At 40.6% G+C, this 26675-nt stretch overlaps 3 protein-coding genes across 6 annotated transcripts in view; 1 reads left to right on the top strand and 2 right to left on the bottom strand.

Moving 5' to 3' along the window:
• Positions 1 to 26675, bottom strand: part of CCNYL1 (cyclin Y like 1) — a 236616-nt gene that overhangs the window by 45380 nt on the left and 164561 nt on the right. The window lies entirely within an intron of this gene.
• On the bottom strand, positions 89 to 7167 carry WDR12 (WD repeat domain 12). The gene is made up of 13 exons (XM_065751090.1): positions 7102 to 7167; positions 6934 to 7028; positions 6741 to 6835; positions 6100 to 6206; positions 5236 to 5351; positions 4631 to 4785; positions 3817 to 3862; positions 3138 to 3223; positions 2821 to 2961; positions 2592 to 2697; positions 1752 to 1884; positions 956 to 1028; positions 89 to 222 (listed from the first exon to the last, which is right to left on the bottom strand). Exons 1-13 carry the CDS (start codon positions 7140 to 7142, stop codon positions 145 to 147), a joined length of 1272 nt encoding a protein of 423 aa, XP_065607162.1. The 5' UTR covers positions 7143 to 7167; the 3' UTR covers positions 89 to 144.
• The window catches only part of CARF (calcium responsive transcription factor), a 30640-nt gene continuing 13748 nt past the window's right edge, over positions 9784 to 26675 (top strand). For 3 of the 4 annotated variants that reach the window (XR_010623091.1, XR_010623090.1, XM_065751084.1), the window contains exons 1-11: positions 9784 to 9858; positions 11647 to 11862; positions 13013 to 13133; positions 15556 to 15685; positions 17038 to 17122; positions 20632 to 20821; positions 23166 to 23286; positions 24181 to 24324; positions 24744 to 24980; positions 25405 to 25567; positions 26503 to 26578. Coding sequence is in view for 1 of the 4 variants with exons in the window: in XM_065751084.1 (XP_065607156.1) it covers positions 11659 to 11862; positions 13013 to 13133; positions 15556 to 15685; positions 17038 to 17122; positions 20632 to 20821; positions 23166 to 23286; positions 24181 to 24324; positions 24744 to 24980; positions 25405 to 25567; positions 26503 to 26578 (1471 nt within the window). In the remaining 3 variants the exon portion in view is untranslated. Of the gene's footprint in view, positions 9859 to 11646; positions 11863 to 13012; positions 13134 to 15555; positions 15686 to 17037; positions 17123 to 20631; positions 20822 to 23165; positions 23287 to 24180; positions 24325 to 24743; positions 24981 to 25404; positions 25568 to 26502; positions 26579 to 26675 lie in introns of those variants that run through there. The other variant, XR_010623092.1, reaches the window with a different exon arrangement.

The raw sequence follows: 26675 nt of genomic DNA, 5'->3' as shown, positions 1-26675 counted from the left end.
TAGGGATACAGGTTACCAGTACTAAAATGAGAAACTGTTCCCTGAACTTCAGAAGTCTTTGTTCAAATCTGGCGTGTGTATATGGATGTTAACAGAGTGACTACTGTGAAATTTAAAATGATAAAGTTGTCTAGCTGTTGACCTTCACGCTCCAACGTCAGAGGCTGTGGCTGGGTATCTGTAGCAATACAGTTTGTTGTCTGCACCACCACTCAATAGCAACTGATGACAGAAAAAGAAAATTTTAATTAATACCAGAACTATGCAAAATACCCTAACAAATATTAAAATTTTTCATTTTTCTCTCCTCTTAAGACATGAGCAGAAGTAACAAATAATGAACTGTTAATGCATGATAAAACGTCAGAATCCACGCATGGGAACAGCTTTGTCCCTGGCTTTCCTCCCAAAAATTATACATTTTTGTGGAAAACATGTAAAACTCTTCCTGCCTTTTCCTGTTTCTAACAGGAGCTATGTCAAGAGTTCTTAACATTACCAAAATGTTTTTATTCGTTTATGCGCGTGTGCATCATTGCAGCAGCAGAACAGCTTGCTATGGAGGATTATAAAGCTCTCCCCTTCTACTTGTACTGCCATACCTGATGTCTCAATTCTTGTTGCTGCTCTAGTCTCTGTGGCAGTAAATGGTACCTTGGAACATGTATTTTCTCACTGATCTGTGCTGCTGTTTTCACTTCTTGCTCCACGTGGAACATGAATGTAATGCCCTACAGCTAAAGAGCTTAAACTCCCATCCTACCTCCTTTCACAGTTGTATGGGGAAGCACTGCAGTGCAATGACAGTAACCTTTTTTACAATGACCTTTTTTACCCAGTTTCAAGCAAAGCAACAACTAAAACTTATTCTTAATAGCATAAGAGAGCAAGAAGGGGAAAAATACACTTACTGACTACAACATATAAATGAGTAAATTGCTCTTCAGATTCTTACCCCTGCTTCTGTCCAGTCCACACACAAAACCTTATCTTCATGGGCAGCCAAGTCATACAGAGGAGCTTTGCAACTGGTAAAACACAGGTGTATAGTCACATGTTTGAAATTATGGGAGCAGTTAAACTCTTATTTAACAGTCTGTGGATATCTACTACTTGTGACCTTTCCACTTCATTCTCCATTGCTGATCACTTCGGTTTTAAACTCTTAGATCCCAAAAGAGAAAAGCAGCAGCATTTTCACCTGCTTGCAAACTACTTTGAGACAGAAGGTTAATGAAGAGTTTTTCTTCCATGTGGATACTGTTTGACTGTATTATTTTTTTTCTCCCAGAAAAACACATTTAAGTTTCCTGAATGAAGGCCATTTCTTTCTTTGAAATTTGTATGAGAAGCGTGAAAACAGTAGCAAGTGAAATGTCATGAAATTAGGGTCGTTCTTTAGAAATGGCATATTTTGTTCCTTACAGCAGAGAAATGTGAAACAGACCTGCTCTTCTTAACACCAATAGCAAAGTTAGGGGTCCTGCCTTATGTACCCTTCAACACTGTTGTTAATATCAGTGATGCCCTGTGTTGGAACACCAACTAGCTCTCATGGTTAAAGCCGTATGTACTCAGATTATAAATATTTTTCTTCATTATATGCTTGACTCATGAATCCTAACAGATTTCCACAATTACCACAGGAGTTTCCAATTAATTTCTAACACTGATTCTGTGATTTCATTAGGTTAATAGATGCTGTAAGCTTACATGCCTTTTAACTGGCATGGACTGTGTGTTTATCTTACCTTCTTGTGTCCCACAGCTTCACAATGTTGTCCAAAGAACCAGAGATGAGCTGATGCTCGTGAGTGGGTGACCACTTCACAGATGTCACCCATCCTGTGTGTGAAGTCAGAGAAAGGAGAACCAAGGAGCCGTCTGGATAGGGAAAAAAATAAAAGCTACTCACAGCCAATGTCAATTGTAACAGGCCCTTTGAAGATGCATACAAAATTCAGTCAGCAACATATTTGTGTTTGAGGTAAGTGTCTGTTCACAATATTCTGCAATTATCTCAGAAATCAAAGTGAATGCAAAAAAAAAAGTCACGCTAGTTCTGTTAAAAGGAATTTAAAAATCTTTCACTAAACTCTTTTTCAAAGATTCTTGAATTAAAATCCCAACCGGATTTATAGAAGCTGAATAAGTAAATGTGTCTATGGAATATATCTAGTTGGCTCAGTTCTAGGTAATTAGCAGTACTGTGTGAGAAGACACCACAACAGAGTAACAAAGCGGCTGCTATTTCACTCAAATGATGGTCCCATCAACTTGAGCGTGGCAGCTTAAGCAGAGGGACTGAGTCTTCAAAAAAAGTAAATTAAACAGTTCATTTTTGCAGCTATGCAGTTGAATATATGTTAAGGGTTTTTTGTTTTTTTTGTGAAAACAAGCTGAATTAAGTTTTCTAAATTACTTGATTAGAAATCAAAGTTGTCTTGCACTGAGTTACAGAAATTAAAAAAGAAATGTCTGTGTTTAATCAAAGCCCCCAAAGGGCTTATTTCTAGCAGAGGCAGGAGAAGACAAGTTTTGAGATGTTTTTGGAAAAATACCTTCACGAACCTGCACGTTTATGAACTCACCTTTGCTGCGAGGATCCCATAGTCTAATATGTCTGTCAGTACTCCCAGATGCTAGACGTCGACACAGTGGTGAGTAAGAAACAGAATTAAACACTTTGTTTCCTGTCTGTCAAAAAAACAACAAAAAAAAGACACAATTACACGAGGAGCTACTGTTTGGTTCTGCAGAGTTATTTTTGTTTAAGCTGGACATATGAAATGTTGAACATATGAAATGCAGTGATCTCACCAAAGTTGATTTGAGAGCCCCAGTCTCAGCATCCCAGAACTTAATGGTGTGGTCCCATGATGCGCTGCAAATTTCTTCAGTATCTGACCACAGCACAGAAGAGATGGCTTCTGTGTGGCCAGAGAGGGTTGCCAGGGGAGTCTAGGATTTAAAAGTGAGATTTAGTTGAGTATAATTTACACATCTATCTTTCAGTAATGTCTGATCTACCTCAGACACATCACCAGAGATTTTCTTGTACAATAACTATTAAGAAAGAGGAATTATGTTCTATGGCTGCACTTCAAAATCTCCTACAAGCCTGGAGCTCATCTTACCCTTGTTAGTCCCAACTGTTCTGTTTTCTGCTTCTTCCGTGGTCTGTTAGCTGCTTCTTCCATTTCATCCTCTTCATCTGTAGGGACTGTGACAGAAGACAGTCAGACTTGATCTAGAGGTTTCTGATGTTCCAACAGAATTTTTAAGACCATTCTTGATGGAAAATCCCAACAGTAATTCAAGTGTGTGGTAAACACAACCTTTCCTTCAAAAACAGCGCTCACACATATAACTCCCAAACCAGAAGAACATGTCTTGTAACAGTTACAGAAAACATTCAAATTAGAAAGTTTAGTCTACATTACTAAATAATACCTGACCATCTTACTTTGCTCCATGCTATAACAGACCAGAAAAATAACCCATAGGCCTTCGATTTACAGTCTAGACACAAACCTGCATGTTTATATAAATCCATTAAAATAAATGAAACAAAGTTCTGTGTTCAAAACAAAATAAACAGTGGCAGGCAGTTCAAAGCCGTACCTGAGATTGTTACCAACTAAAACAATAACTTAAGAATGTTATTCACAGTCTTGCAAAGCTATTGCAAAGAAGTACAGCTTGCTTTTATTAATAAATTTCCTTAAAGAAAGAAGTATTCAGGTATCCATCATTCAGGTTACTGCAACCACTGTTCTGAACACGGCCAAGGATCTCAGCTTAGACTTATCTTACCTGCAGACCAAATCTTGAGCATCTTATCCCAAGATCCACTGCAGAACTGAACAAACAGAAGAGTTTTGTTAACAGTAGTTCCTGTCAGACCTTGCAAGCCATACCAAGTACAGTTCCTGCTTGAAAAATTAACCAATGGATTGTAATATAACAGTGTTGGGCTCCTCAAATAGGACAAAACAGGTACAGATCAAATTACTTTTTCCTACCTTTGCAGGAAGAGTAGCTACAAAGTCTCTCTCATCACCAGTTATTTATTTTTTAACCTGTCCGACAGAGTCAAGATGAGAGGCAGCTCTACCTTTGGTATGAATGATTCTAAGTGCTCAAGTCTTGCATGAAGAGAAAGTACCTCTCCCACCATCAGCTTTTTCTGAGCACTGCTGTCTATATGTCTGTCTATACTGCTGAAATACTTTTTCTGATCCAAAATTACTGTTGAAATTTAGGCAGAATTTGAAAATAGTTCATTATAACCCAAATTCATGTGTAAAATGCAAGGTTTCCTTAAAAGTAAACATTCAACTTCACTCTCAGAAATCAAAAGCAGCACTAGCTTGTGCTATTTCAAGTCCCCTTCAGCTTTTTGTGGTTATTGGAGTAAGTGCATTGCTTTGTTTGAAAAGAAGACCTAGTGTTCATGTTGCACTCCTAGACTTTTTACTAACCATCATTTATAACAAGAATGGAAATTGATCTGTTTGAGTCACAATAATATGATGACTATCACTAGACAGAGAGTAAAGAAGTTTCTTTCGAGTTACAGATGGCTAACATCCCAAAATTCAAATATTTCCTTCAAGGAGTCACTCACTTTAGTTCTTGTGCAATCAACTGCCACAGAGTCTACGCTCCCAGCATGTCCCCTGCAGCAGTGAAGGGCTTTAACTTTGTTCTTCTCCACATTCCACTCCCAGAGGAGGATAGTTTGGTCCATAGATGCACTGATTAACAAGCAGGATAAACTATCTGAGGAAAAAAGAAGGCATGTTCACCCTAATCTCTGCCTTCTTAAGTTTTTATAGGAGTTCTTCTAGTTGAAGAAATAGTAGATAGAAATCCTATCTGCCAGCAAGGTGATGTAAACATACCTCAGCCCACATCATGTTACTCTCCAAGTAAAACTCACAGATAAGTCTGGAAGGATGATGACAGTCTGTATATTCATGCATGGACTGTCTTACTTGCACCATTACTTGGTTTAAAAAAATAAAACCAAACACTGACAGAGGCTGACATAATTTAATACGCAGACTACTAGATACAGTCCTGGCCAACCTGCTCTACATACTGCTGCTTGCATAGGGTAGTTGGATCTTAACCATTCATTCTGTGATTACTGAGTACTCATGACTGAGGAATGCTGATATTTCTCTTGCAATAAATTGAACTATTATTGCTCTTATAGTATATACTGACCTTGCTTCACCCATGCCACGTCCTTCACTACTTCGGTATGCCCAGCTATTGTCATGATGGATTTTCCTTCCAAAGACCAGATTCGAGCAGTCTGATCATAGCAGCCAGTTAATATCCTGCAAAAGACAGGATTTAACATTCTTGCCTTTAAAGCCAACATTTCTAAAAAAACAGAAGAATATTAACATAGTATCTGGTTACTTGAAGTGGCTTTGTTGAAGCCTGTAAGTGGAAAGCTATGAGTACAGAACAAAGAATGGTAATGGTAGTACTGCATATTCTAGTAGGTGAGACTTTAAATTACTTTTTAAATGATTTATGAAACATTACTGTTCATAGTGTTAACAGGTGGGTCTTGGAGCATTTCCAGACCATATATTAGTATAGAAATGTGGCCTAGTTGATTGGAAAATGAATCTAAAAATACAGTACTGAAGGAAAATTATGTGTTTTAAAGAAAAGTTCTGCACAAAGCTATGCAGATCTATTTGTTGCTGTATACCCATCACATTTGAAATCAAAAGGATTTCACTTTTAAAGTAGATACAGAAATCTTGTTTCCTTTCAGAGATGGTAATCAGCATTTGTATTAACCATTTCTGGTAAGAGCCCTGTGTTGAAATATTTGGCTTGTTCTGTGCTGACTTAAGTACAAGTTCCAAGGTGTTAAACTGCTTACAAAAGCAAATAGTTGATGGACTTGCTAGATTAAAAAAGGAAAATGAAGTCAGAAACAGATAGAGCAAGCATTGGAAAAAAAAAAAGAGTTTAGTAAAGAGGCAGAATAGCACTCCATTTAACATTGTAGAGTCCTGTGTGTCCATCAGGTATAAGACAGAATGTACTAGTGGTTTAGTGTGGTACCATTCTTCAGTGGCCTGAACTGAGCTGATCCAGTCGTCGTGGAAGATGCACTCCTCAGGCTGCGGGGCCATGTATTTCTCCACATACTCTATTTCCACCACTTCTTCCTGAGCTCACAAACAAAATATTTATTTCACGAGGTTTTATCAGTCAATAACAACAATACTTAATTGTAGCATGGTGTAAATATACAAGTTTATTGGGCATAGCTCTTGGTACCAAGAATTCCAGGTTAGTGGAACTGATATCTAAAGGTGATGCTGCTTCCCATAAGGAATTACAGTTAATAGCAAGATGAAAGCAAAAGCCGTTATTCTCACTCGTGTTACTCTTCTGTTTCTGCTATTTAAAACTGCTGTTTAAAATAACCCACAGGGCATGGCTTTCTGGAGGTGATGCTAACTTACTTCTTTCTTTGCCTCTCAACCTAAGGTCAGTTGCAGGGGCCTAACACAAGCGAACTGTGCACTAAAGTGGCAACAGAGAGACAAGAGATGGGGTAACGGTGTTTCATTACCCAGAACTACCAGCCTCGCACTCTGTTGTTATTTTGCAGCTCAGAAGGAGTTTAAACATACGAGGACTTTTGGGTAAGTGAGAAAAGCAGAAAAGCCGCGGGTGTGCGTGGGGCGCGGCCTCACCGTGGAGATGTTTTCCATCTCCATGTGCGTGACGAGCGGCACGCGCAGGAACTGGCCCTGGATGAGGAAGTCGAACTCCACATACTTGTGGTCCGCTGAAACAAAGCAGAGAGCGCAGCCGGTCAGGGCGGGCCAGGGGCCCCGCGCGGAGCACCGAGCGCCCGCGGACCGGGCCACGTGTCGCGGCACGTACCGCCACGCGCTGCCAGCAGCTGGTTGATGAGCCGGCTGAGGTCGGCGGTCTCGGAGGCCGCGGGCACGGAGAAGGGAACGTCCTCCACGGCATACCTGCGGGGAAACGGCGCCGTCAGCGGCCCCGCGCGGAGCCCTCCCGCAGCCGCCCCTCCGCCCCGCGCCTCACCTGGGGTTTTCGGTGCGGAACCGCGCCGTGAGCTGCGCCATGCTGCCGCCGGCACCGCAGCCCCCAGCAGCCCGCGCGCCGGCACGGAGCCCCTCCCACCGCTGAGCGCCGCGCGTGCGCCGAGGGGCGGCCTCCATGGCGGCGCCGGCGGGAGCCCCGGCGAGGTGGGGCGGGCCGGGCGCTGGGCGCGGGCCGGGGGAGGGGCGCGGTGCGGCGTGCTCGGCGCGGGGTGGCGGACCGGGCGCTGCGGGGGCTGCCTCTGTGCCCCCTCGCCGTGAGGAGGCGGCTGTGAGCGGGGCTGGGTCGGGGGGGAGGGTGGAGGGGACGCGGCGCGGTGGCTGCCGCCTGCGGGACCCGGTCCCCGTCCCGCCGCGTCCCGCGGGAGGAGCCCAGGGGCGCCGCCGCGAGCACCCCGCGTCCGCGCCTCCGGAGCAGCGGCGTCCGTGTGCTCTTCGCAGGCACCGGACGGCCCCAGCGTTTCCCGCTTGCTGTGCGCGTTCTCCCGCTTGTAACGAGCCCGTTGGGGACGTTGCCGTGCACTCACCGCTCCGTTTACTGCGACTCACCTGCTGGAGAAGCGTCCTCAGGGGCGGCTCTGGAGGGAGTGTTTGGTTGCGGTAAGCCTTGTGGTTTTAAGTCTCTTTTATAAGACCTTTGCGTTGCTTTATAATAATGGTCCTGGAACAGGACTGTTAGCGAGGCCTCCATCTGTGCATCTTTCTTGCCACGAAGGCAGAGCGGGCAGGATTGCTGCCAGGCTTTTTTCCTTCTTTTTCACACGGGAACGCACTGAGGGTCTGAGCGGATTCCCATATGTTAATGTAAGCCGAGTGCTTGTTGTCACTCTGAGCTCATCTCTTTTTGTTGTAGTTTAGTTTTCTTTCTGAGACAGCCATCCCCGCTGCTGTCTCAGCTTTAGAAGTTAGAGGTGCAGGCCGTGGCACCTCTCTGGGTCTCACTGCTGGGACAGAGTGGTGCCTGCTGCTGGGAGCACCTGCAGCCCTACCTGTGGGGCAGTTGTGCTTGTGGTGTGCAGTGTTACACAGAAGAAGGGCTTGGAGCAGCTGGGATCTGCCTTTCATAGAATCATAGAATGGGTTGGAAGAGGCCCTTAAGATTGCTTAGTTCCAAACCTGCCACTGTAGGCAGGGACATCTCCACTAGACCAGGTTGCTGAAAGCCCCATCCAGCCTGTCCTTGAATGCTTTCACAGGGGGCGTGTGCCGCCCCTCTGAGCAGCCTGTTCCAGCATCTCATCACCCCCACAGTGCCAAGTGATCCACAGCTATCAGCACGTTTGTCTCTGGCACTGATCTGGTAGTAATGCTGTAGACTGAACTGCAGTGCATCATGTTATTGCTCTTGAAAATCCCATTTGCAACACTGTTCTTGATGCTCTGATGATGGAATTGTGCTTGCCTGTGTGTGCTGCGGTTTGTGGCTGCTTGCTCTCTTTGTGAAGCTAAGGCCAGCAGTGGCTGTAGATAACTGCTTTATTTGAAGGAGAGTGCTCCCCGCGTGGCAGGCAGGGTAAGGGAAACAGTCCTGCAGGGTTCTAAGTGCTGGGCCTGGGGCTGGGAGCAGCCCGGGGCAGTTGGCAAGGAGCACCTGGGGTGTGCTGCCACTGTTCTTCAGTTCTGTGATGCTCTTAAGCTCCTACATCTCTCCTGGGCTTCCTGGTAAACGTGTGTCACTGGTGTGTTATATTGAAATTGTTGTGTAAAACATTTGAGAGGAGATAGTTGTGTATTATTTACTCACTGTGACAAAGATCCATAGATAGACCTATACGCAGGAAACTGTCTTGTTTGAGTAACCTGTTAGCAGTATTTGTTTAGCTATAAAGTGCATTATGCATAAAGTGCATAACTATGTATATGCTTTTAAGCATCTGTAGAAGTGTATCTCTTTAGGACAAAAAAAAATCATCTTTTTGTTTGGGATTGCACAGAAGTGGGCTCGTGAAGCCTGGATGATTACACCACTATGTTCATTCTGAGAAGATGAGTATGCCCCTGGTTTTCCTGGATTAGAGCAGTGGTTAGACAGAGCCACCAAACAGGGTTAGACTGAGTGCTTCCTTAAAACACAAAGGTACCATTTGAGGCTCGAGGTATTTCTGGGCTGTCTATACCAGGAAGCTGAAAGGATATTACTGAGTGTGTGCTCTCCTACTGTTATTTTTCTCTGGGCTTTGTTATTAACCAGCCTGTGAGATGGAGGATGTTGTCTACTCAGGCTGTTGGTCCATCCTGATGCAGCCGTCCTCGAGCTCTGCAGGAGGGTTGCAGAGTGCTCAGAGCATGCCGTTGTTCTCTTCAGGTTATCTCTAAGAACTGAACATGCTGCTTCAGCTAAACTGATGTATCTTTTCTTCTTAGCTGAGGGAAACTGGTTGAGTGATGTGAGCAGTGATGAAGTCCAGCTCTGTCTGGTCTGGGTTTTATTTAAATTTTTTTTTTTCATTTGCTTTCAATACGCTTCATGTATTTAAATTGAAACATCTCATAATTGTTCTCAGCTCTGAAGCTCCAAAATACTTAGTAAACATTAGTAACTTTATTTAGAGCTTGGTTTGGAATATCCTTATTTGAAAATTGAATGGAAAATGGAATCTGCTTTAGATTAAGTATTTATTCCATTGAACATATGAGTAGCTTAACTTTACTGTGTTGTTCATATTAGCAGGATGCTTTCTTCATCTTCAGAAGCCAAGATGTGAGTTTACTCTGCCCATGATCTTCGTATCTTTACAAGGTAAACTACAGTTGTGCTTCCAGGGTCATACAGCTCTTTCCAAAAGGCTTTCAGCCTTTTACATTTTCTTCAGTAAAGCTGTAAGTGGTTGAAAAGCCACAACCAAGGTGGTCTTACTGAAGATGTTTACTGTGTTGTGAAGAACACATACAGCTGTTAGGAGTCACATACTTGTATAACGCTGCCTGTTTTTAATATGAATACTGGAGGAAAAAACTAAGTGCCTTTCTCCCTCCTGCACCCAAACTTCAGGAATTAAGTTGTCTTCTCTTCACTTTGGCATATGATGTATGTACTGGAATATATACATGCTTTAGTAAAGTCGGGGCCAGGTGAATTTATTGTTTTGTCTAGTTGCTTATAAATACTTGTGACTGGTCACTGCTTTAAAGGCTGTACTGTCTGGGTCCAAGCCTTAAACTGTGACTGTGGCAGGTTACTGTCTAATATTCTCTGTTTGCTAGAAGTTTTGCACTTTGGGAGGGGAGGTAAGTCTCCCAAGTGCTCAGAAGTCTGTTGTTCCGACCTTCATCCTTTGGTTCATGACATACTTTATTGTGGGTTGTTGGGTTTTTTTTTGTTTGTTTTTTCAATATCTGATGTTTTTCCTGCCCAAAGCTTAGAGCTGTGTAGGCTAACAACAGTAATGGTCTGTCACTTAAACTTTACTTTTTTACTTCTTTAAAACAAACACTATATACTCTAAGATGGCTGCGTGGCACCTTTGGGTCATTGAAGTCCTGTGTGTTATTATAGGAGATGACTAATATTTTCATTAAGCAGTGCTGGTGTATCTTTAAATATCAAACATCTCAAGATGTGTGGAGATAAGTGCTCATGAACAAGGTGCAAAGCAGAAGAGTGCATGTTTGTCTGTATACACGAGTCAAGCAAATTGTCTCACACAGAGCTAGAACAGACTCCTGGAGCAACACAGTGAAATGTTTCTGCGGCAAGTAATAAAGTGATAAAGAAGCGAGGGTTTTTTTTCTTGAGGATTTTGTTCTCAGCAGGCAGCAGGGCTGGAAATTGTCAGGCTAGATTTTTAACACCAAAAAAAGCCTGCAGCAGTATCTTGGTTGAGGCAAAAGTACTGAAATAGTTTTGTAACTTTTCCAGGCCATCTTGTAATGGAAGAAAATGGACCATGCTGTCGCTATGGAAAGATCTAATGTTTTGTTTGTAGGCAACTGCAGCAGAACTGGGCAGTCAGAAACAAGCAGTTGGGGTTTCCAGGTGAAATACCAAAGTCCTGGTTTTAGGGGTCCTTTCTTAGCATCATCTCTGATTAATTTATAGAATGATATATCAATATAGCATCAGTGAATTTACTGCTCGCTTTGTACTAATGCATCATCTGCCTTTAAAGAGTACAGTACTTCCTTCAGTTGTATTCTTGTGCCATTCAGTTTTGAAGTGATCAGTATCCAGATGCTGTATGTCATGGTAGTAATTGCATTTCTTAACTACTGTTACAGCGCTGAAGAAATATTTCATTGTGATAATGAAGTTATTCAGTAAAATAATGCTTGGTGTGTCTTGGCGTAGAAGGAGTTCAGATCGCTTGAAAATCTGGTCAGATTGTTTAGTCACCACACCTCGTGTTTAGTTGTATTTTCAGCATGAAAACAGAACAGAAATAGTTGTTGCAGTGTTAATGGCAGCCTCCTGCAGAGGACGTAGAACACCATCTAACACGTATCCTGACCACTCTAAATGCTCTTTTTTGTTTTTAATGGTGACCTCTGCTTGAGATTAAAGCGCTTTGTACTGTTTTTCCCCTGCAAGTGTGTAACCTGCATGGATTCCAGGGACCTGCCGCTGGGACAGAGCGACTCTCCCGCCTCCTTGCCGATCAGCATCCGCCTCCTGGGCAGCTCTGCGTCCTCAGCTGCGCCTGCGCGGCCGCCTCCACCTCTGTCTGCAGAGGAGCTGCACCTGCTGGAGCCGCACGGCCAGCCGCTCTGCGAGCTGCAGCCCCTCGGCGTGCCCAGCGCACACATGGTGAGTGCTGCCAGACAGAGCATGTGGTGAACGCATAGGTGATGGAGCTCTGTGAAGGACCCCTAGAAAAACGCAGTGCTTTTCTTATAACAGCAGCCTGTTCGGTCCTGAGCAACAAGGTGAAACTTTTCCGTGGTTCAGTTTATGCTCCTGTCACCCTTTTCATGTTGGGAAATCCTGCCTCCAACCATACTATTTTTATTAAACGGCCAACAGCACCATTTGTCGTTCAGCATTTGTTGTTGTGTTCTGAAATCTCATGCTGCTGCTGCTCTCTCTATATCTGCTGGATTTGTTTCTTTTGTTTTGTTAGGACTGGGGTATTAGCAATAAGCCAACCCGTTCTGTCAGTCCTTTTCTTTGTTGGCTTTTTTGAATTAATTTGCTCAAAATTTCGATTTGTAGTTCTTAGTTCTCTTGTTACAAAGTCAGTGTTCTTTCACTCAACAGTTATGGTTGACATGAGCTGTACTGTCATTTAAAGGCACTTCACCCATTTGAAGTGTAGTAATTCAGAATCAAGGTTATGTTTTGTCATTTACGATTTTATATTGTTGCTGGAAACAAGCCCTAGTAGTCATGAAAATATTTACCGTAACAAGACTTTTCAGTTTTCCAGAGTTCTAGGAGATTTAAGTCATTTATTTGTTAAAGTCTGACAGCTTTTCTTCTGTCTGCTTTTGTGTAAAATGCTGCCCATAGAACTCAATTTCTTAGGAGTAAACATCAAAGGTTTTAATATGTTGTGATTAATTATACTACCCTGTGAATGGGGTCGCAGCAATTCCACCCATGAATGGCTTTCAGGTTTTTGAGGTCTTTCAGTTTCAAATAAATGTGTAATTCTTTGTAAAATCCCCTAAGGTTTGTTTTTGTGGGCTTTTTTTTGTCTCCTTTAATCAGTTAAAGGGGTTTTTTTGAAGGTAGAAAACAATTTTAAGTAACTGATAATAAATGGATGGTTTTCTTAATATGTGAATTCAAGTTAATTTACATATGTACACACACACACACACACACACACACACACATATATATATATATTCTAGCCAAATATTTCCTGTTCTGCTAGTAAGCAAAACCGGTCAACCTGCATCCTGATCACTGTGCCAGCTAGCACCTCTCATACTTTTGTGTGATCGCCGTACAGATGATTGTTGCCAGCCAGTCAGAAAATGGCCACGTGCTTCACGTCATTCCTTCTGCCCAGCCAGGGATGGCCCAAGTGATAATTCCTCAGGGTCACCTTCTGGATGTCGCCAGCACTCAGGGTGAGTTCAGGTTGTGGGACTTGAGGGGTTGTGTTCCTCTGACTGAATGTACTCCTCATGATTATTTTATTTTGTTGTGTTTTTTTTCTGAACCTTTTGTTTGTATGTTTCCTTTCCTTAGCCAGTGTTAAAAGACAAAAATACATACTTAAATTATCTGTTTTCTGATTACAAATCTGGCATACAGTGTTTTCTTTTGGACAAAGCCCTGTGAAATAAGACTTATTATGCTTACTTTAAATGTGTCATGGGTAAACTGAGAAGTCAAGGACAAAGGTGCTGCTTACTTTGTTTACCATTAATAAGTATATTTGTGCTGTATCAGAGAACTGTGTCATCGGCTTCAGCTTTTTCCTATTATCTTGATTCATTTTTGAGTCGAGGAGTTAGTTCAAGGAATGCAGATAGGAAAATTTGTGTTCTGGTCTGTGTCAGAGATAGCATGTGGCGAGGCATCTTCTGTGAAGCCAGAAGTGAAGTATCTAAGTAGAAATGCAGTTCCTCATGAAGTGAATGGGTTGTAACTTTCACTTACTACCAGCTTTTTGCCCTCAGTGTGTGAAGTGGCACATCCTAAGTATGTGCTGAGGTGTGCAATACAAGCACAAATTTCAAGCTCATCTCTAGAAGCGTTCATCTGTAAGCCAAGCTGGATGGCCAAAGGCTATGTACTAGTTTGCATTTAGAGAATAAAACTGAAAATTTATATATTCCTGTCTGTCAAAAAAAACACACACACACAAAAAAAAAAAACAATTAAACAAAGAGCTACTGTTTGGTTCTGCAGAGTTATTTTTGTTTATATATTTACTATATTTAAATAGTTGTCACATTTTGTCAAACTCTGAAAAATCCATTAAACTGGTCTGCATTTTCTGGAAGATAAAAATCTCAAAAACGAGTGAGACCACTATTTAGTTAGTGTAGTCTTACATGATTTTAAGCTGGTGGTGATCGTTTAGGTACTGAAGAATTGCTGCTACTTTTTATAGGGAATAATTTTCAATGCTTAATAATATTTTAGCATTCTCATTTTTCATCCTGTGTGGTGGTCCCTGTGCAAATAGATCATTTTTGCAGTATTCATATACAAGTTCTGCAACAGTATTACTGAGCTTCCTTCCTTTTTCTAGGCACTTACATAAAAGATTTTGTAGTTGTTTGATCTTTAAAATACCACTAGGAAGACTTGTCAGAGATTAAAGGGGAAGGAGAATGGAGTGTAAGAACTTGAATTTCTCTTACCTGCAGGTAGTGGTAACAGGTAAAACGGCACAAGCTTCAGAGTAGAGCTTAGGCTCTTGAGGGTGTATCTGTTTAGAAGGAATCAGTGCTCCAAGCTTTGACCCTGAGCGATGTTACTCTGATATACATGTTTATGAATCTTCTGGTATGTAGTGAAAATGCTAAGTCACGGCCTGAAACAGTGACTGAGTGACTAGTTGGAAGGCAGGGCCAACCTAGGGGAGCTCATGTGCATGCAATGCATGCATGAGTGACTGGAACGGGTGGAGCCAGAATCCATCCCTTCCCAGACCACATTTAAGGGTTGGCAGGGGAGGTAAGGGTGGCTCTTTGGAGATCCCTTCCTACCTGAGGCCTTCTAAAGGTGAGTAGCTTTTTTCCTTTGCTTCTGTGTCTGCTGCTTTTGGGCTTGTCCTCATTTGCTGCAGCTGAAAGCTTTGCCGTCGTGCTATTATCACTGTACTTTCCATCCCATTATAGCATGATATGCAGAAACTGTCCAGTGGACTGATTTCTCTACTGAGTCAATAACTTCTCTTTTTCTTGGAGCTGGGGAAAGAAGCTTCTTAATCGAAGGGCAGAAAACCCATATCTAAAGAGAGCTCTCTTTTATTTGTGCTGAGACCAAAATATCAGTTGCTTACCTATATGCGTGGGCTTCAATCCAATACTGTTTTTTGGCTTATGGATTGCTTCCTGGCTGAAACATTTGTTGTAATGGTGTGTTGGATTCAGTTACCAGGGAGACTTTAAGTCTCTCATGCTGTTGTTTTTTTCTTTAAATAATGTAAGTTTTGCTTGTTTAGGTGTTCTTTCTAATTACAAAGTAGAATCATAATCTTTCTAATTTTAAAACCAAGTAGTGTGATTCAAAATTGGCAATTCTATATGGATTTACGAAAGTGTAAAACATTTTAAAGTTCTATTTATTTACTTTGTTGTGGGGTCATTAGCAGTCACACAAATACTGAAGTCTGTAAGTACAAGCAACCTTTCAAGTCTATCTTTATATATGTTCTTAGAGCTGCAGTTCTCCACAGTTTTTCTTTTGGGCATTCTCTTTATTTCGTCTCTTAAGATGCTTGTTTCTCCAGCACACAAGATTTAATTGTGGTCTGTGATTGTCTCATTCTGAGTTCACATGTTAATCCAGGGGGATGTTTTATTTTTTACAAAGATGCTTCAGAAGAGAAGTGCAGTGATGGGAGCTTGCAGACTGTGGCAGTGGCTGCTATAGCAGACAGTGCAAGCGGTTACATTCTCCATCCACAAGCATCTCTCACCGTATCAAAAAAATCAGCAGCCAGGTAGGTCAGGAATTGAAGAGATTAGCAGTCACTTTGACCTGCTGGTAATACTGCTGAGTTTTCTTACACTTGTTTGTTTGTTTTTGAGGAGGCAGTGATTATCATAAATTACCACAGAATAATTCAGTGGAAGTTTTGAACTTTTAGAATTAGTGAATGATGTGTAGCCAACTGTTTTTGCAGGAATCACAAGTATGTGCTGGAGCAGTGGGAAGAGCATTCAAAGTACCTGTGTTCCAGAGGAAGTTGGATTTATCCTGACTGGAGCGATAGGAGAGTATTTAAAGTAGTACTGTGCAAATTACTGAAATTACTTGAGACGCAGATTCATAACTGTATGAGTTGAAAGTGATTTAGTGAAGAAGCCAGAGGGAATGCTGAAGCTTCCTTTGATAAAATGTAAGAGAAGATTACTGCTAATGGTGTGTGTTTTGGTGAAAGACTTAGGCAGATTGATTAGCAAAGCTTCTTAAATTAAAGTAGTTCAGTTATTCTTCAGTTCTCTTTGAAATCTGATCTTTCACCCTTGCTAAATGATGATTAGTATTTTAATTGTGAATTCTGTGGGAATTCCTCCTCCAAGAAATTCCTTGTTTTACTAACTACAGGCTTGCTTTGCATTGCTTTATTCTCTTTTGAAACTGAGAAATAGTAGAGATTAGAATATTCCTGGCACTATAGCAAAAAATTGTTTATATTCAGGCAACATTTAAAATGAAGTTAAATACTTTATGTATGGATGTCGCAAATGTACTTTGTATGTGTTAGATCCTGGAAAGGAGGTTCTTTTCTGTGGACAGATGGTAATGCATTTGGGTTTTGGAATGATTAGCACCATAAGCTGCAACAAGCTTGCATTGTTTCCATTCCAGAGTTTAGGGCGTGAAGAAAGTAGATACTGACTTCAAATAGTTATCGGAGCTGTTTGGGTTTTTTTTTTAATATAAAGTATGCTAACATATGGTCTTTAACGTGCATTGGGTATCTGTTTAATCATCGTAATACTACCATCAATCTGCATGAGAAAGTTTTCAAGGTACTCAGCCTAAGTGTATTTCACAATATTTTGGCTGTTATTCAGTATTGTGAGAGTACTGGCTGCTCAGAGGACTTGTTGAACAAACAAGAGAGTTATTAAAAATAAATAAAATACTTAATGGTGAATTATTTTAATAGTGAAGCAGAATATGGTGAAAATGAATCCCAGGTTTTCAAGACAAGCTGATATAATATCTATAGTTCGGTCATACACTGTAAGAATTTATGTAATGCACTGATTTGATGTGTTAGCAATAGTTAAAGAATTGCTTTTTTGGGTGTCAGTGTACCATCATTGCACTTTTATTTTTCAGGATGTTAGAAGACTCCTTTTCCATCCCTCTCCAGCCTTTGCCAGCAAATACACCTGCGTGGGCACGCCGTCTCTGGAACTGTGAGGTGAGCTGCAGGGACTTCTGACTCGGTGTCTTTTTCATCGAGATCAAGATTCTGATCTTGTTTTATGACAAAAAGAATGTTTATGGTTATAGAAGTTGTGTTCAATCTTTTGGGTGTTATGAGATTAGACCAGTACTAGCTGCTACTACTAGTAGATTCCACGTGTAGAATGTAACAGTTTCTTTTCAGGAGCGTCCACCTGTCAACAGCTCCTGAAGTATAAATTATGCTTCGAAATCTCTCAATGCCATGTGGTGCTGGGAAAAGGCCCTGATCCCTTTTTGCTTGTTCAGTGTTACTGAGTTCATTCATGATACAGAAAAAGCTGTTGTCTTCTGCTGAGCAAGCTGTTTTTCATGATTATTACTGGCTTTAGGATTTTCTCATACTGTGTGGAAGAGTATATTTGGGTAAGGCTGATGCCCCTTTTTCCAATTACACATTAAGATACTGTAAAATGATCTTTTTCTCCTGTAAATTATACAGATAATTCACCACTCTAAATGGAGAATTTGCATATCTGGTGTGAATGAAACTCTGTCTTTATTCCTTGTCATGGCATTTGACATAAACAGAACTCTCTATTTGGATATACAGGAACGTTTCTATATGATGGCTGGGATAATATTAACAGCTAGAATGCCTCATAAATCATTTAAAAGGAAAGACGAGATGGGAAAGACCACCTGCCTCATTTTCTTGCTACCGTGCTCTTCCTGATGGATATTTATTTTACTTTCTCTTAATTCTTTTTTGGAGGAAAAATCATTATATCTTATTCACTTCTTCAGAAATCATTGCTGCTTAAAGATTTCTCTTGTTGTTTTGGCTGCTGGTAACTAGAAATTGCTGCTGCAAGAGATTTAGAAATGAAACTTCTTTCCTTATCCGCTTAAAATAATTTTTAAGTTAATAAATATATACATCTATTCCTCCTTTTGTTCTGTCTTTTATTTCATATAAATACAAATTGTCCAACATTATATCCACTTAGACATTCAGAGATCACAAAAAGTGCTAATATTAGTCCTTCCATGTTGGAGATTCTCACTGAGTAAAGGAGCCACTTCAGGTGGCTGGTTAGTTGTTAAAGGCAGTATGATGCATAATTGCTGTTACTCCGACGCATATGTACTATGCATGTACTATGGTCTGGTGTATCTATCTGAGTCTTACAAGAAACTTCATCTACCGTGTTTAAAATTTGCAGCAGCCACGTTAGTGTAAGTGTTTTCACTTTAAACATTGAAGAGTGGTCAGTACTGCAAGCACAGGCAAACACAGAACAATAAAAGCTGCAACGGTCCAAAACTAGCACTATGTTGTGTGCTTAGAGCTGATTCCCTGGCTGCTTTGAAACACTCAGTTTACACTTGCAGTGCCTAGATGGTGTAATGCTCTAGCAACCTACTGCTGCTACTTCAATTGAGGAAAACTGCCGTCTTGATATGTGTACTTCAGTGTACTCTTGCTAGGATGAGGTCAAGGAAGAGAAAAGAAATTACTTATTTTTTTTTACTTGAAACTTGGCTGGAGTTAAAGGGTCGGAGAGAATCCCATTACTTCAATGTAACTACTTTGTTAACAAAGAGTAGATTTTAAAAAGTTACAGAAAATAACAAAGTTTTCAGTGGTCTGGTCAGAATGCCTCTCCAGCATGTGTCAGCATACTGAAATAAGGCATAATCAGAAGTACATTAATTAATCAATGATGCACAGTTAAATTTGTTTGGAATGGATTTTGTATGTCCATTAGTTCCTGCTTGAGATACTCTTAGGAAGTGGGAATCCTGCGTGCTATGTGACTTTCACTGCTGTGAACGTTTTGGGAAGATGCTATGTTTTGTGCAGAATTAAAGCTAGAACAGGAGATGGTACCCTAACTGGTAACTTCTGGCATGAGTTCTATACGTTTTCTCTCATTTCCCAAGAATAAAGTCAAAGACCTGCTTATAGTGACCAGATAAGGAAGATATGGAAAGATAATTGCTGGTTATGCAATTTTTGCAATTCCTCCCGTGTAAGGGGATAATCCTAGGTCTCTTTAAGGATACTTCTGTATCTTTCATATCTTTTCTATATGTTTATGTTGTGTATAATCTCTGGCTAAGCAATTACTAGTGTTTCTTCTTCTCTGCATCTGTGTGAATGCAGTGTATGCAGATTGTTTTACATACTAGAATGATGTGCTTACAGCACAGCGAGCTGCTGCTGTGTGAGCAGCTGGTGCCTCAGACCAGCTCTTGCCACCAACATGTGCATACCCTTATCCCACTGTTCTTGTGCTAGCAGCAGCACTGTGCTGCCCTATTTCATTTGGAAGGGGCTTGTTTGCCCTTTGTTGATTTGGTGTCTTGTTAACCACAAAGCTTTGTTTTTCATGGGAGGTGGTTTTATGCAGTTGTCGCTGATATCTTTTTGGGACAATAATCTTGGAGAAACACTGCGGTTGCTTTTGTTGTGTGCATTGAAATACCTGTGTGCTGTGTCGCTGAAAGTGGCAAAAGGGATCCATCCAGTCCTACTATTCATTCCCTGTGTGTTTGTCCCATGGTTGTGCTGTAAGCTGGCAGACTGCTCTGGGTGTTATTGTCAGCTGCTTGGTGTCCTGATCCTGTGTTGCTGATGAACTGAAGTGAGAATTATGTTCTGGATTCAGATGGCAAGCTTGCTGCTGTCCCAGTGCTTACAGTGCTCGCTGGGTGGCCCTGGTGTGCCAGCCAGATGAGATGGATGGCTCTGAGTGGCTGAACAACTGTCACAAGAGGTGTTACAAAGTCAATGCATTGTCATTGGTTTCGTTGGCTTTCCACTGAGTTAAATCTAGATGCAATTTTTCTGGAGTTGCCCACTGCTTTGGAGAGGTCATTGCAACCATAGCTGTTAATCCAGTGGCATGTCTTATGTTTCTGTATGACTGAGAACTGAGAGTGCCTTAAACGCTCTATGACACTGTTTAAGTCCCTATGACACTGGGAGTCTCCATGCTTCTATGACACTACAAGGCCCTAAGACACTGCATGGCTCTATGAAAGCTTTGAAAAGGGGTTACATGAGTTGTCCAGAGATAATGCTCTGAGTGGGTTAGGCAGTTGCTGTGTTACAAGCAGGTGTATTCTGTCTTGACTCACAACTCTTTGTATATTGCAATAGATACATAGACAGTTTTTATCATTTCAGAGATCTTCTGTGGTATCAAGTGAAAATATTCACCTGAGATGAATTTGTCTAGGAGGCGACTGCAGATTGAAGTTGTCCTCTGTAAATTAGTTTTGGCAGTAACTCTAACTTTTATTGGGATTGCTGTGTGCTTAGGATCTGACACCTGGTGCTAGAAACAATGGTAAATGTGCTCGTGAGGATACTAGTGTTGGGGAAAATGTACAAAGCACCAAAAACCTGAGCCTGCGTCCTCACATGCAGAGTCCCTGTCTGCTTTTGCTTTCTTGGGTAATGCAGTGCAGTCAGCTGGGTGAATAATCATATCATTTCACCTCCTTTCCATGCAGAAAATTGGGGACTCATACCGCGGCTATTGTGTGAACGAGACAGAATTAGAGAGAGTTCTAACGCTACACAAGCAGCAAACACAAAGTGTGTGGGGGACACGCCAGTCTCCAAGCCCGGCCAAACCCGCCACACGGTTGATGTGGAAATCTCAGTATGTCCCATACGATGGGATCCCCTTTGTCAATGCAGGTAACTAACTTCTTTTGTTTTAATAACTACTTTGAAAAATCTCAACATCATTTGCCAGCTGGCCACGAAGATGGGTCCTTGCGCTGTTCCTTAGCATCAGTAAACTCAAGGCACAAACAAAACAGAAACCAACCAAACAAAATGCAGCTTGGGTACCTCTATGCCACAGTGCGAAGGAGCTTGTTTCCCTGAAACCACAGGCTTTGTTGTGTCTCTTTCCCTTTGTTGTTTAGAAATAAATTACTTAAGTAGCATTTGATGGTGGTTCTTGTGAATGAGTTCTTTAGATGGAGGTTCCATCTGCTCTGTCAAGACTTGGAGTTTCTTGTAAGGGTTAGAGCTTGTTCCACTATTCTTGCTGTACTTGGAGATCCTTGAAAGTGTCTGTTCCACAGGATCCAAAACGATCTAAATGTCCCCCTTAAAAGCAGAAATGAAAAATAAGTTTTAAAAGAGCATCAACATCTGTCAGCAGACATATTTTTTTACTGGATGTACAGGTTTAAGGATTGGCAATGCATACTTAGCTCACACAATGCTTATGTGAAAGTAAGTTCATTCAAATACAAAATTAATATGCTTTAGTTGTCACATGTGAATGAGTGGGGTATACATTATATGCTTATTTTTTCCTGAAAATAACTGAGAAAGTGAAACATTATTAACTGAGAGAGTGAAACATTTGTAGCTTCACCCATAAATTGTAAAGTATAAGGAGGCTGAGAAAGAGCCAGAATCTGTGTTTTTATCAGCACCAAATGCATTTCAAACTTCTTTAATTCTTTTGTAAGATCTGCTTAATAAATGTGTTGTTCCCCCACAGTAAGATATTTAGAACAAAAACACATGTAGACCATTTCCTTCTTCAAGTGTTGCAGATTAGTAGAGACTGATTTTTAAGTTGCAGTATTTTTAACTTTGTTTAGACCCTTGTACAAGCATTAAGCATACATCTGTGTTGTTTTTCCAACACATTTAGGTATAGAATATAAACTCTCTATGAAGGGTGTTCATTAAAAAATTAGATCTATACACCAGGTTAACTGAACTGCTGTTAAATCCTGGCTAACTTCATTCTAAACTGTGCAGAGAAAAGTCTTGCTCTCCAGGAATTTACCCCTTCTGCCAAAGTGGAGCCAGTCTGTAATGCGTTCCCTGCTTTGATTCTGTTTCTATTGGGAGGAAATGAGGCAGAAGAAGAAAAGTTGGGTACCTCCTTATATACTGTAAAAAGTGAACTAATCATCAAAGTCTTTACTCTTAATTTTCATAGGAATTGTAGATAGCTGATACCTTTGTAAAGGAAGATTCACTAACTTTTGAGATGCATATTAGTAAGAACTAGTTTAAAGGTCTTGAAGTTTTTGATCCTAGGAAATTGCTTTTAACAAACAAAACAAACAAAAACAAAAAAACTGAAAGGCTTGAAATCTGTTTATTTTACATGACTGCCTCTTTTAAATTTCCCTTCTCTTTATATGCATTGATGTGTATATGTTTTTTTAATAAGATCACACTCTCAGGCAGTAAATCATTGAGTATCTTGTGGAAGCAACTTATGTTGTTGTAGTGATACCTTTAAAAGGTTTTGGTTATGTCATCTGCTGTATAGGCAGCTCCCTGCCTATGTACTGCAATATGTAAATTATATGTAATAGATAATTAAGTGTGATTTGGGGGAATTGCAAGTTCTGTTCTTGACCACACGCGCTTGTTATGCCTGTTAACCCTTTTGTAAGTGGTCTGATTGGAATAAGCCATGTATTTGAATGAATTTTAGTGTGAAGCAATCTTTGTTTAAGCCTATCTGTTATTTACACGGTGTTATTTAGACAGTGATATTTAACTGATAAGGTAGGTCACATTTGGAAGTAAGAATTTAAAAGGCAACATGGTCTGAAATACTGATTAAATACCTTTGCTTTCAGCTGTGAATTTTCTTGGTTACTTTGTAGATTCTGTCTCTTACTGTGTTTATTATCAACACTGTTCTCCTTTGGTAACTAGTACAGTTACAGTTCTCCTTTGGTAACTAGTACAGATACTGTGAAGTATTTGGTCAGGTGAGAAACTTATCTTTTGGCCCTATGCATCTTCTAGGAGCATTGTGAAGTGTAATCACTCTAGGAAAAGCTTTCAGAATGCTCCATGTTCCTCATGTGCTGTAAAAGAAGCATTTGCAGTGTATTTGAATGCTTGCTACATTTGAGTGTTCTGTTGTCTAACTAGTGTGATATTAAACAGAAATAACTTTTTCAGAGGTTTTTGTCTTCTTTGTAGTTGATGTTTTACTATAATGTCTCCTATGGTTGCTTGAATAGAGTGAATTATTTTCTGTTCCCAGGAAGCAGAGCCATTGTAATGGAGTGCCAGTATGGGCCAAGGAGAAAAGGGTTCCAGCCTAAAAAAGCTGGTGAGCAGGAAAGCACTTCTGGCTGTCTGTACAAAGCCACTTGTCCAGCAAGGTAAGAACTGGCTATAAAGCTATTTGCCATCCTAAGAAAACATGCTTCTCGTGAGCCTTGACAGCATGTAGTTTGGAGGTGATAGCTGATGTCATACGGTATGGTTCTTGCTTGATGCCCTTGATAGCTTGAGGAAAGGAGGAAATGCTGTCCTGTGACGCTGTGTGGGGCTGAGACTTGACAAGTTGCTTACATGCTAAGTACCAGTACATCAGCAAGATGTATGTACAAGAGTGAATCGTTGTCTAAAAAATAATGAGGATATCATATGGTGCTATATCACATATCAAATAGTGACCATATTTGATGCTAAGACAATGTTGTCTTGGTTTTCCTTCAAACTTTTAACTGCAGTTGTATTAGTAAATTGTCCAAATTTAACAACTTCTGTAAATAGAAGATCTGCTACAGTTCTTCCTGTTCCTTCTTATCCAACTCCAGTGTTCTGCATTCATTTTGCATCCTTGAACATTCTCCTGGGTTTCAGTACCACGTTTGTTCCCTCTTTACAGAGCTAAGAGTCTGCTTACCTGGATGCATGCAGTTAGATATGTGTATGTTCAGCTCGCATTTCAGGCAGGGTAAACTCCAACCTGTCTGGAAATGGTGTTCTGCTTTTACACTACTAGAGAAAGAAAATTTTTGCTGAGGCTCAAGACTCTGGCCAAGTGATTTCTATACTGGACCAGATGTATGTGTATTTGTACCCACCTGCATCTTTTTCTATTCATATGCAGTTTTTAATCTTCAGCTCTCTTAGAGGCTCCTCATCCCTTGAAACACTCTGCTTGATTTTTTTCTTTGAGAGTATCTGATATGAGGTAGGTGGAAATCTTGCCTTCTGACTGAAGCAGACATTTTTTTTTCTGTTTTCTCTTATCGGCCCCATGGAAGGATCTATATTAAAAAAGTTCAAAAGTTTCCAGAGTACAGAGTTCCTACTGACCCTAAAATTGACAAGAAAATCATAAGAATGGAGCAGGAGAAAGCATTCAACATGCTGAAGAAGAACTTGATAGAGGCTGGTGGTATCCTCAGGTGAGTTTTGCACTTTTTTTCTTTATATTGAGAAATGATACCTAAGGAGCAGTAATTTGCTTCATTTCCTTTATGTCCTTGATTGCTTTATTTAGTCTTATTGACATTGTAGGATTTTTTGTTAATAAGACTCGTGGCTCTGGATTATTTTACTTAGTAAATGTGTTAAATACTGAGCTGTGGAACTTCAGCAGATGTTTCCATACAGGGCATAGAAAGAAATAGTTTTACCATTAGGGAGTTTGACACAGGTTATTTTGTATCATAAACCCTGAGTTCTGAAGAACAGTATCTTCCAGCTCAGAAGATTTAAAGCTTAAGTCACACTAAATGATTCATGTGATTGTCAGGCTTTTTCCTCGAGAGATTCATTTTGCTGCTATTGCTTGAGAAATTATAAAAACTTTCCTCCTTGCCAGGTGGTATGTGCAGTTACCCACTCAACAAGCCCACCAATATCATGAAATGGAAACTTCCTGCCTCCCTTCTTCACCCTCCCATTTTTCTGCTGCTTTTCCTGAGGAGGAGGAGGAGGAAGTTGTTAGAGATGAGAACTGTACTCTGCCTTCCCGCCTTCATCCTCAAGTGGCAGACAAGATCCGAGAATTGGTGTCTCAAGGAATAGAGCAAGTCTATGCAGTGAGGAAGCAACTAAGGTACAGAACTGACTGTTAGTGCTCTTAGTCTATGCTATACCTGGTTTTGCATTTAATCAATTTGATTTGTAAGTAGATGTCAGTACTGGTGCATAACTGAATGCGTTTCCAACATGTTAGAATTTTTCTTTTTTTATGGATTTTGCCTTCTCTTGCTGTTTTATTGTAGACTGTGATAAGAGCTGCTCTTTTCTTTAAAGTTTGTTGAGGAGATGGGTGTTTTTTGGTTTTTGGTTTTTTTTAATTCCAAACTCCAGAGCAGATGCACAGAAAACTGGATCCAAATATCTCTTAACTTGCTCTTATACTGTCTTTGCAACCTGGAGAGGAAGATGGTAGCAGCAGTTGTCGTAAGGAAATAGCACAATAGGTCTTAAATACACATATTTTTATTTTAATATTTTTGTCCTTTAACATGTGACAGAAAGTATGTGGAAAGAGAATTATTCAAACCTGATGAAGTGCCAGAGAGACATAACCTATCCTTCTTTCCCACTGTGAATGACATCAAGAACCACATTCATGAAGTACAGAAGTCCCTGAGAAATGGTGAGGTGGTATATAACTCAGAAAGCATTCCAGCAACGGTATGTTGGCCCTAGTGTTTGTTTTTTATTTTTGGAGTTAAATACTCTAAGTCTTATTTGACTTTTACTATTCAGTTGCATTATCAGAGTTCTCTGACCTCCTGTTTCCTGCAGCAGTGTTTTCAGTGGAATCTCTCACTGAGCAAAACTGAATTCAAAGTGAATCAAACCTTTTGACCATATTCAGTATTCATCTCATTAGATGGCTATTAGCTGAGTAATACATTATGCAACGCTCACATGATGACTGCATGAATGAGAAGGCATGTGGTAGAGAAAAAATGACATGCATCAGAATGCTATTAGTGGCTTTATCCGGTTGCTATAGAAGTTACTGTTAGTTTTCCTCATCTGAAAAGTTGGAATGAAGTCTGCCTCGTGTGAAGCCTAAATTAGAGCTTGTACAATTCTGTGAGTGCACCTTCTAGCAAGTGAAGGAAGTCTGAAGTAGATACTTGAGAATGTTGAGCAGCTCTTACACGTTGTTCCTTAAACTTCTTCTGCCTATTGAGCACTAAGAAACATACAGTGATCCTTGTTTTCCCAGTTACTAGGTTTAATATCAGCTTTGCCAAGCTATAGTATTAAGTATTGCTGTGTCATTGGGGTTTTTTCCATTCTCCCTAAACTACACAGGCCTTTGGTGAGCAGGTAATGTTTCTTGGCCTATTCTGGTTTGGCTGTTTTTTTTTGTTTAGTTCAGTCTTCAAGTTTTCATGAGATGACGTTAACTTTCTTGGTTCAGTGCATGTTAAAAATAGTGGTTCTTTTTTATTTTAAATGAAGAACTCTTGAAATTCATAATACTGGGGGAAAAAAACAAAAAACAGAAGCATAGCTTCATGCACTGTTTTCTCGCATGTTCTGAATTGAGCCTATGTTTCTGCAAGACACAAACTTTAACCCTTTCTGAAAACTAATATTTTTCCTTTCAGCTACAGTGGACCACAGACAGTGGGAATGTTCTTACAGAAACAGTGACTGTTACGTTTGCCTCACCACTTTCCGATGGTAGGACTGTATTAATAACTTCTTTCTAAATGAGGTCTGTTTTGTTAATGTCACAGAACTGGCAACACTATTTCTGATACAAGCCAGGATGCCATTG

The sequence above is a fragment of the Cyrtonyx montezumae genome, unplaced genomic scaffold, assembly GCF_038088225.1.
Source record: "Cyrtonyx montezumae isolate F1298 unplaced genomic scaffold, pur_monq_1.0 scaffold_7, whole genome shotgun sequence".
NCBI classification, from domain to species: Eukaryota; Metazoa; Chordata; class Aves; order Galliformes; family Odontophoridae; genus Cyrtonyx; species Cyrtonyx montezumae.
This window is presented reverse-complemented; position numbering and strand designations above follow the sequence as displayed.

Excerpts from the sequence above, each read along its gene's own strand:
- WDR12 (XM_065751090.1), bottom strand. The coding sequence starts at position 7,142 with ATGGCGCAGCTCACGGCGCGGTTCCGCACCGAAAACCCCAG. Across the intron at positions 6,836-6,933 it reads GCTGCTGGCAGCGCGTGGCG|CGGACCACAAGTATGTGGAG; the intron begins GTACGTGCCGCG and ends GCTTTGTTTCAG. Across the intron at positions 1,885-2,591 it reads ATGGGATCCTCGCAGCAAAG|ACGGCTCCTTGGTTCTCCTT; the intron begins GTGAGTTCATAA and ends TTCCCTATCCAG.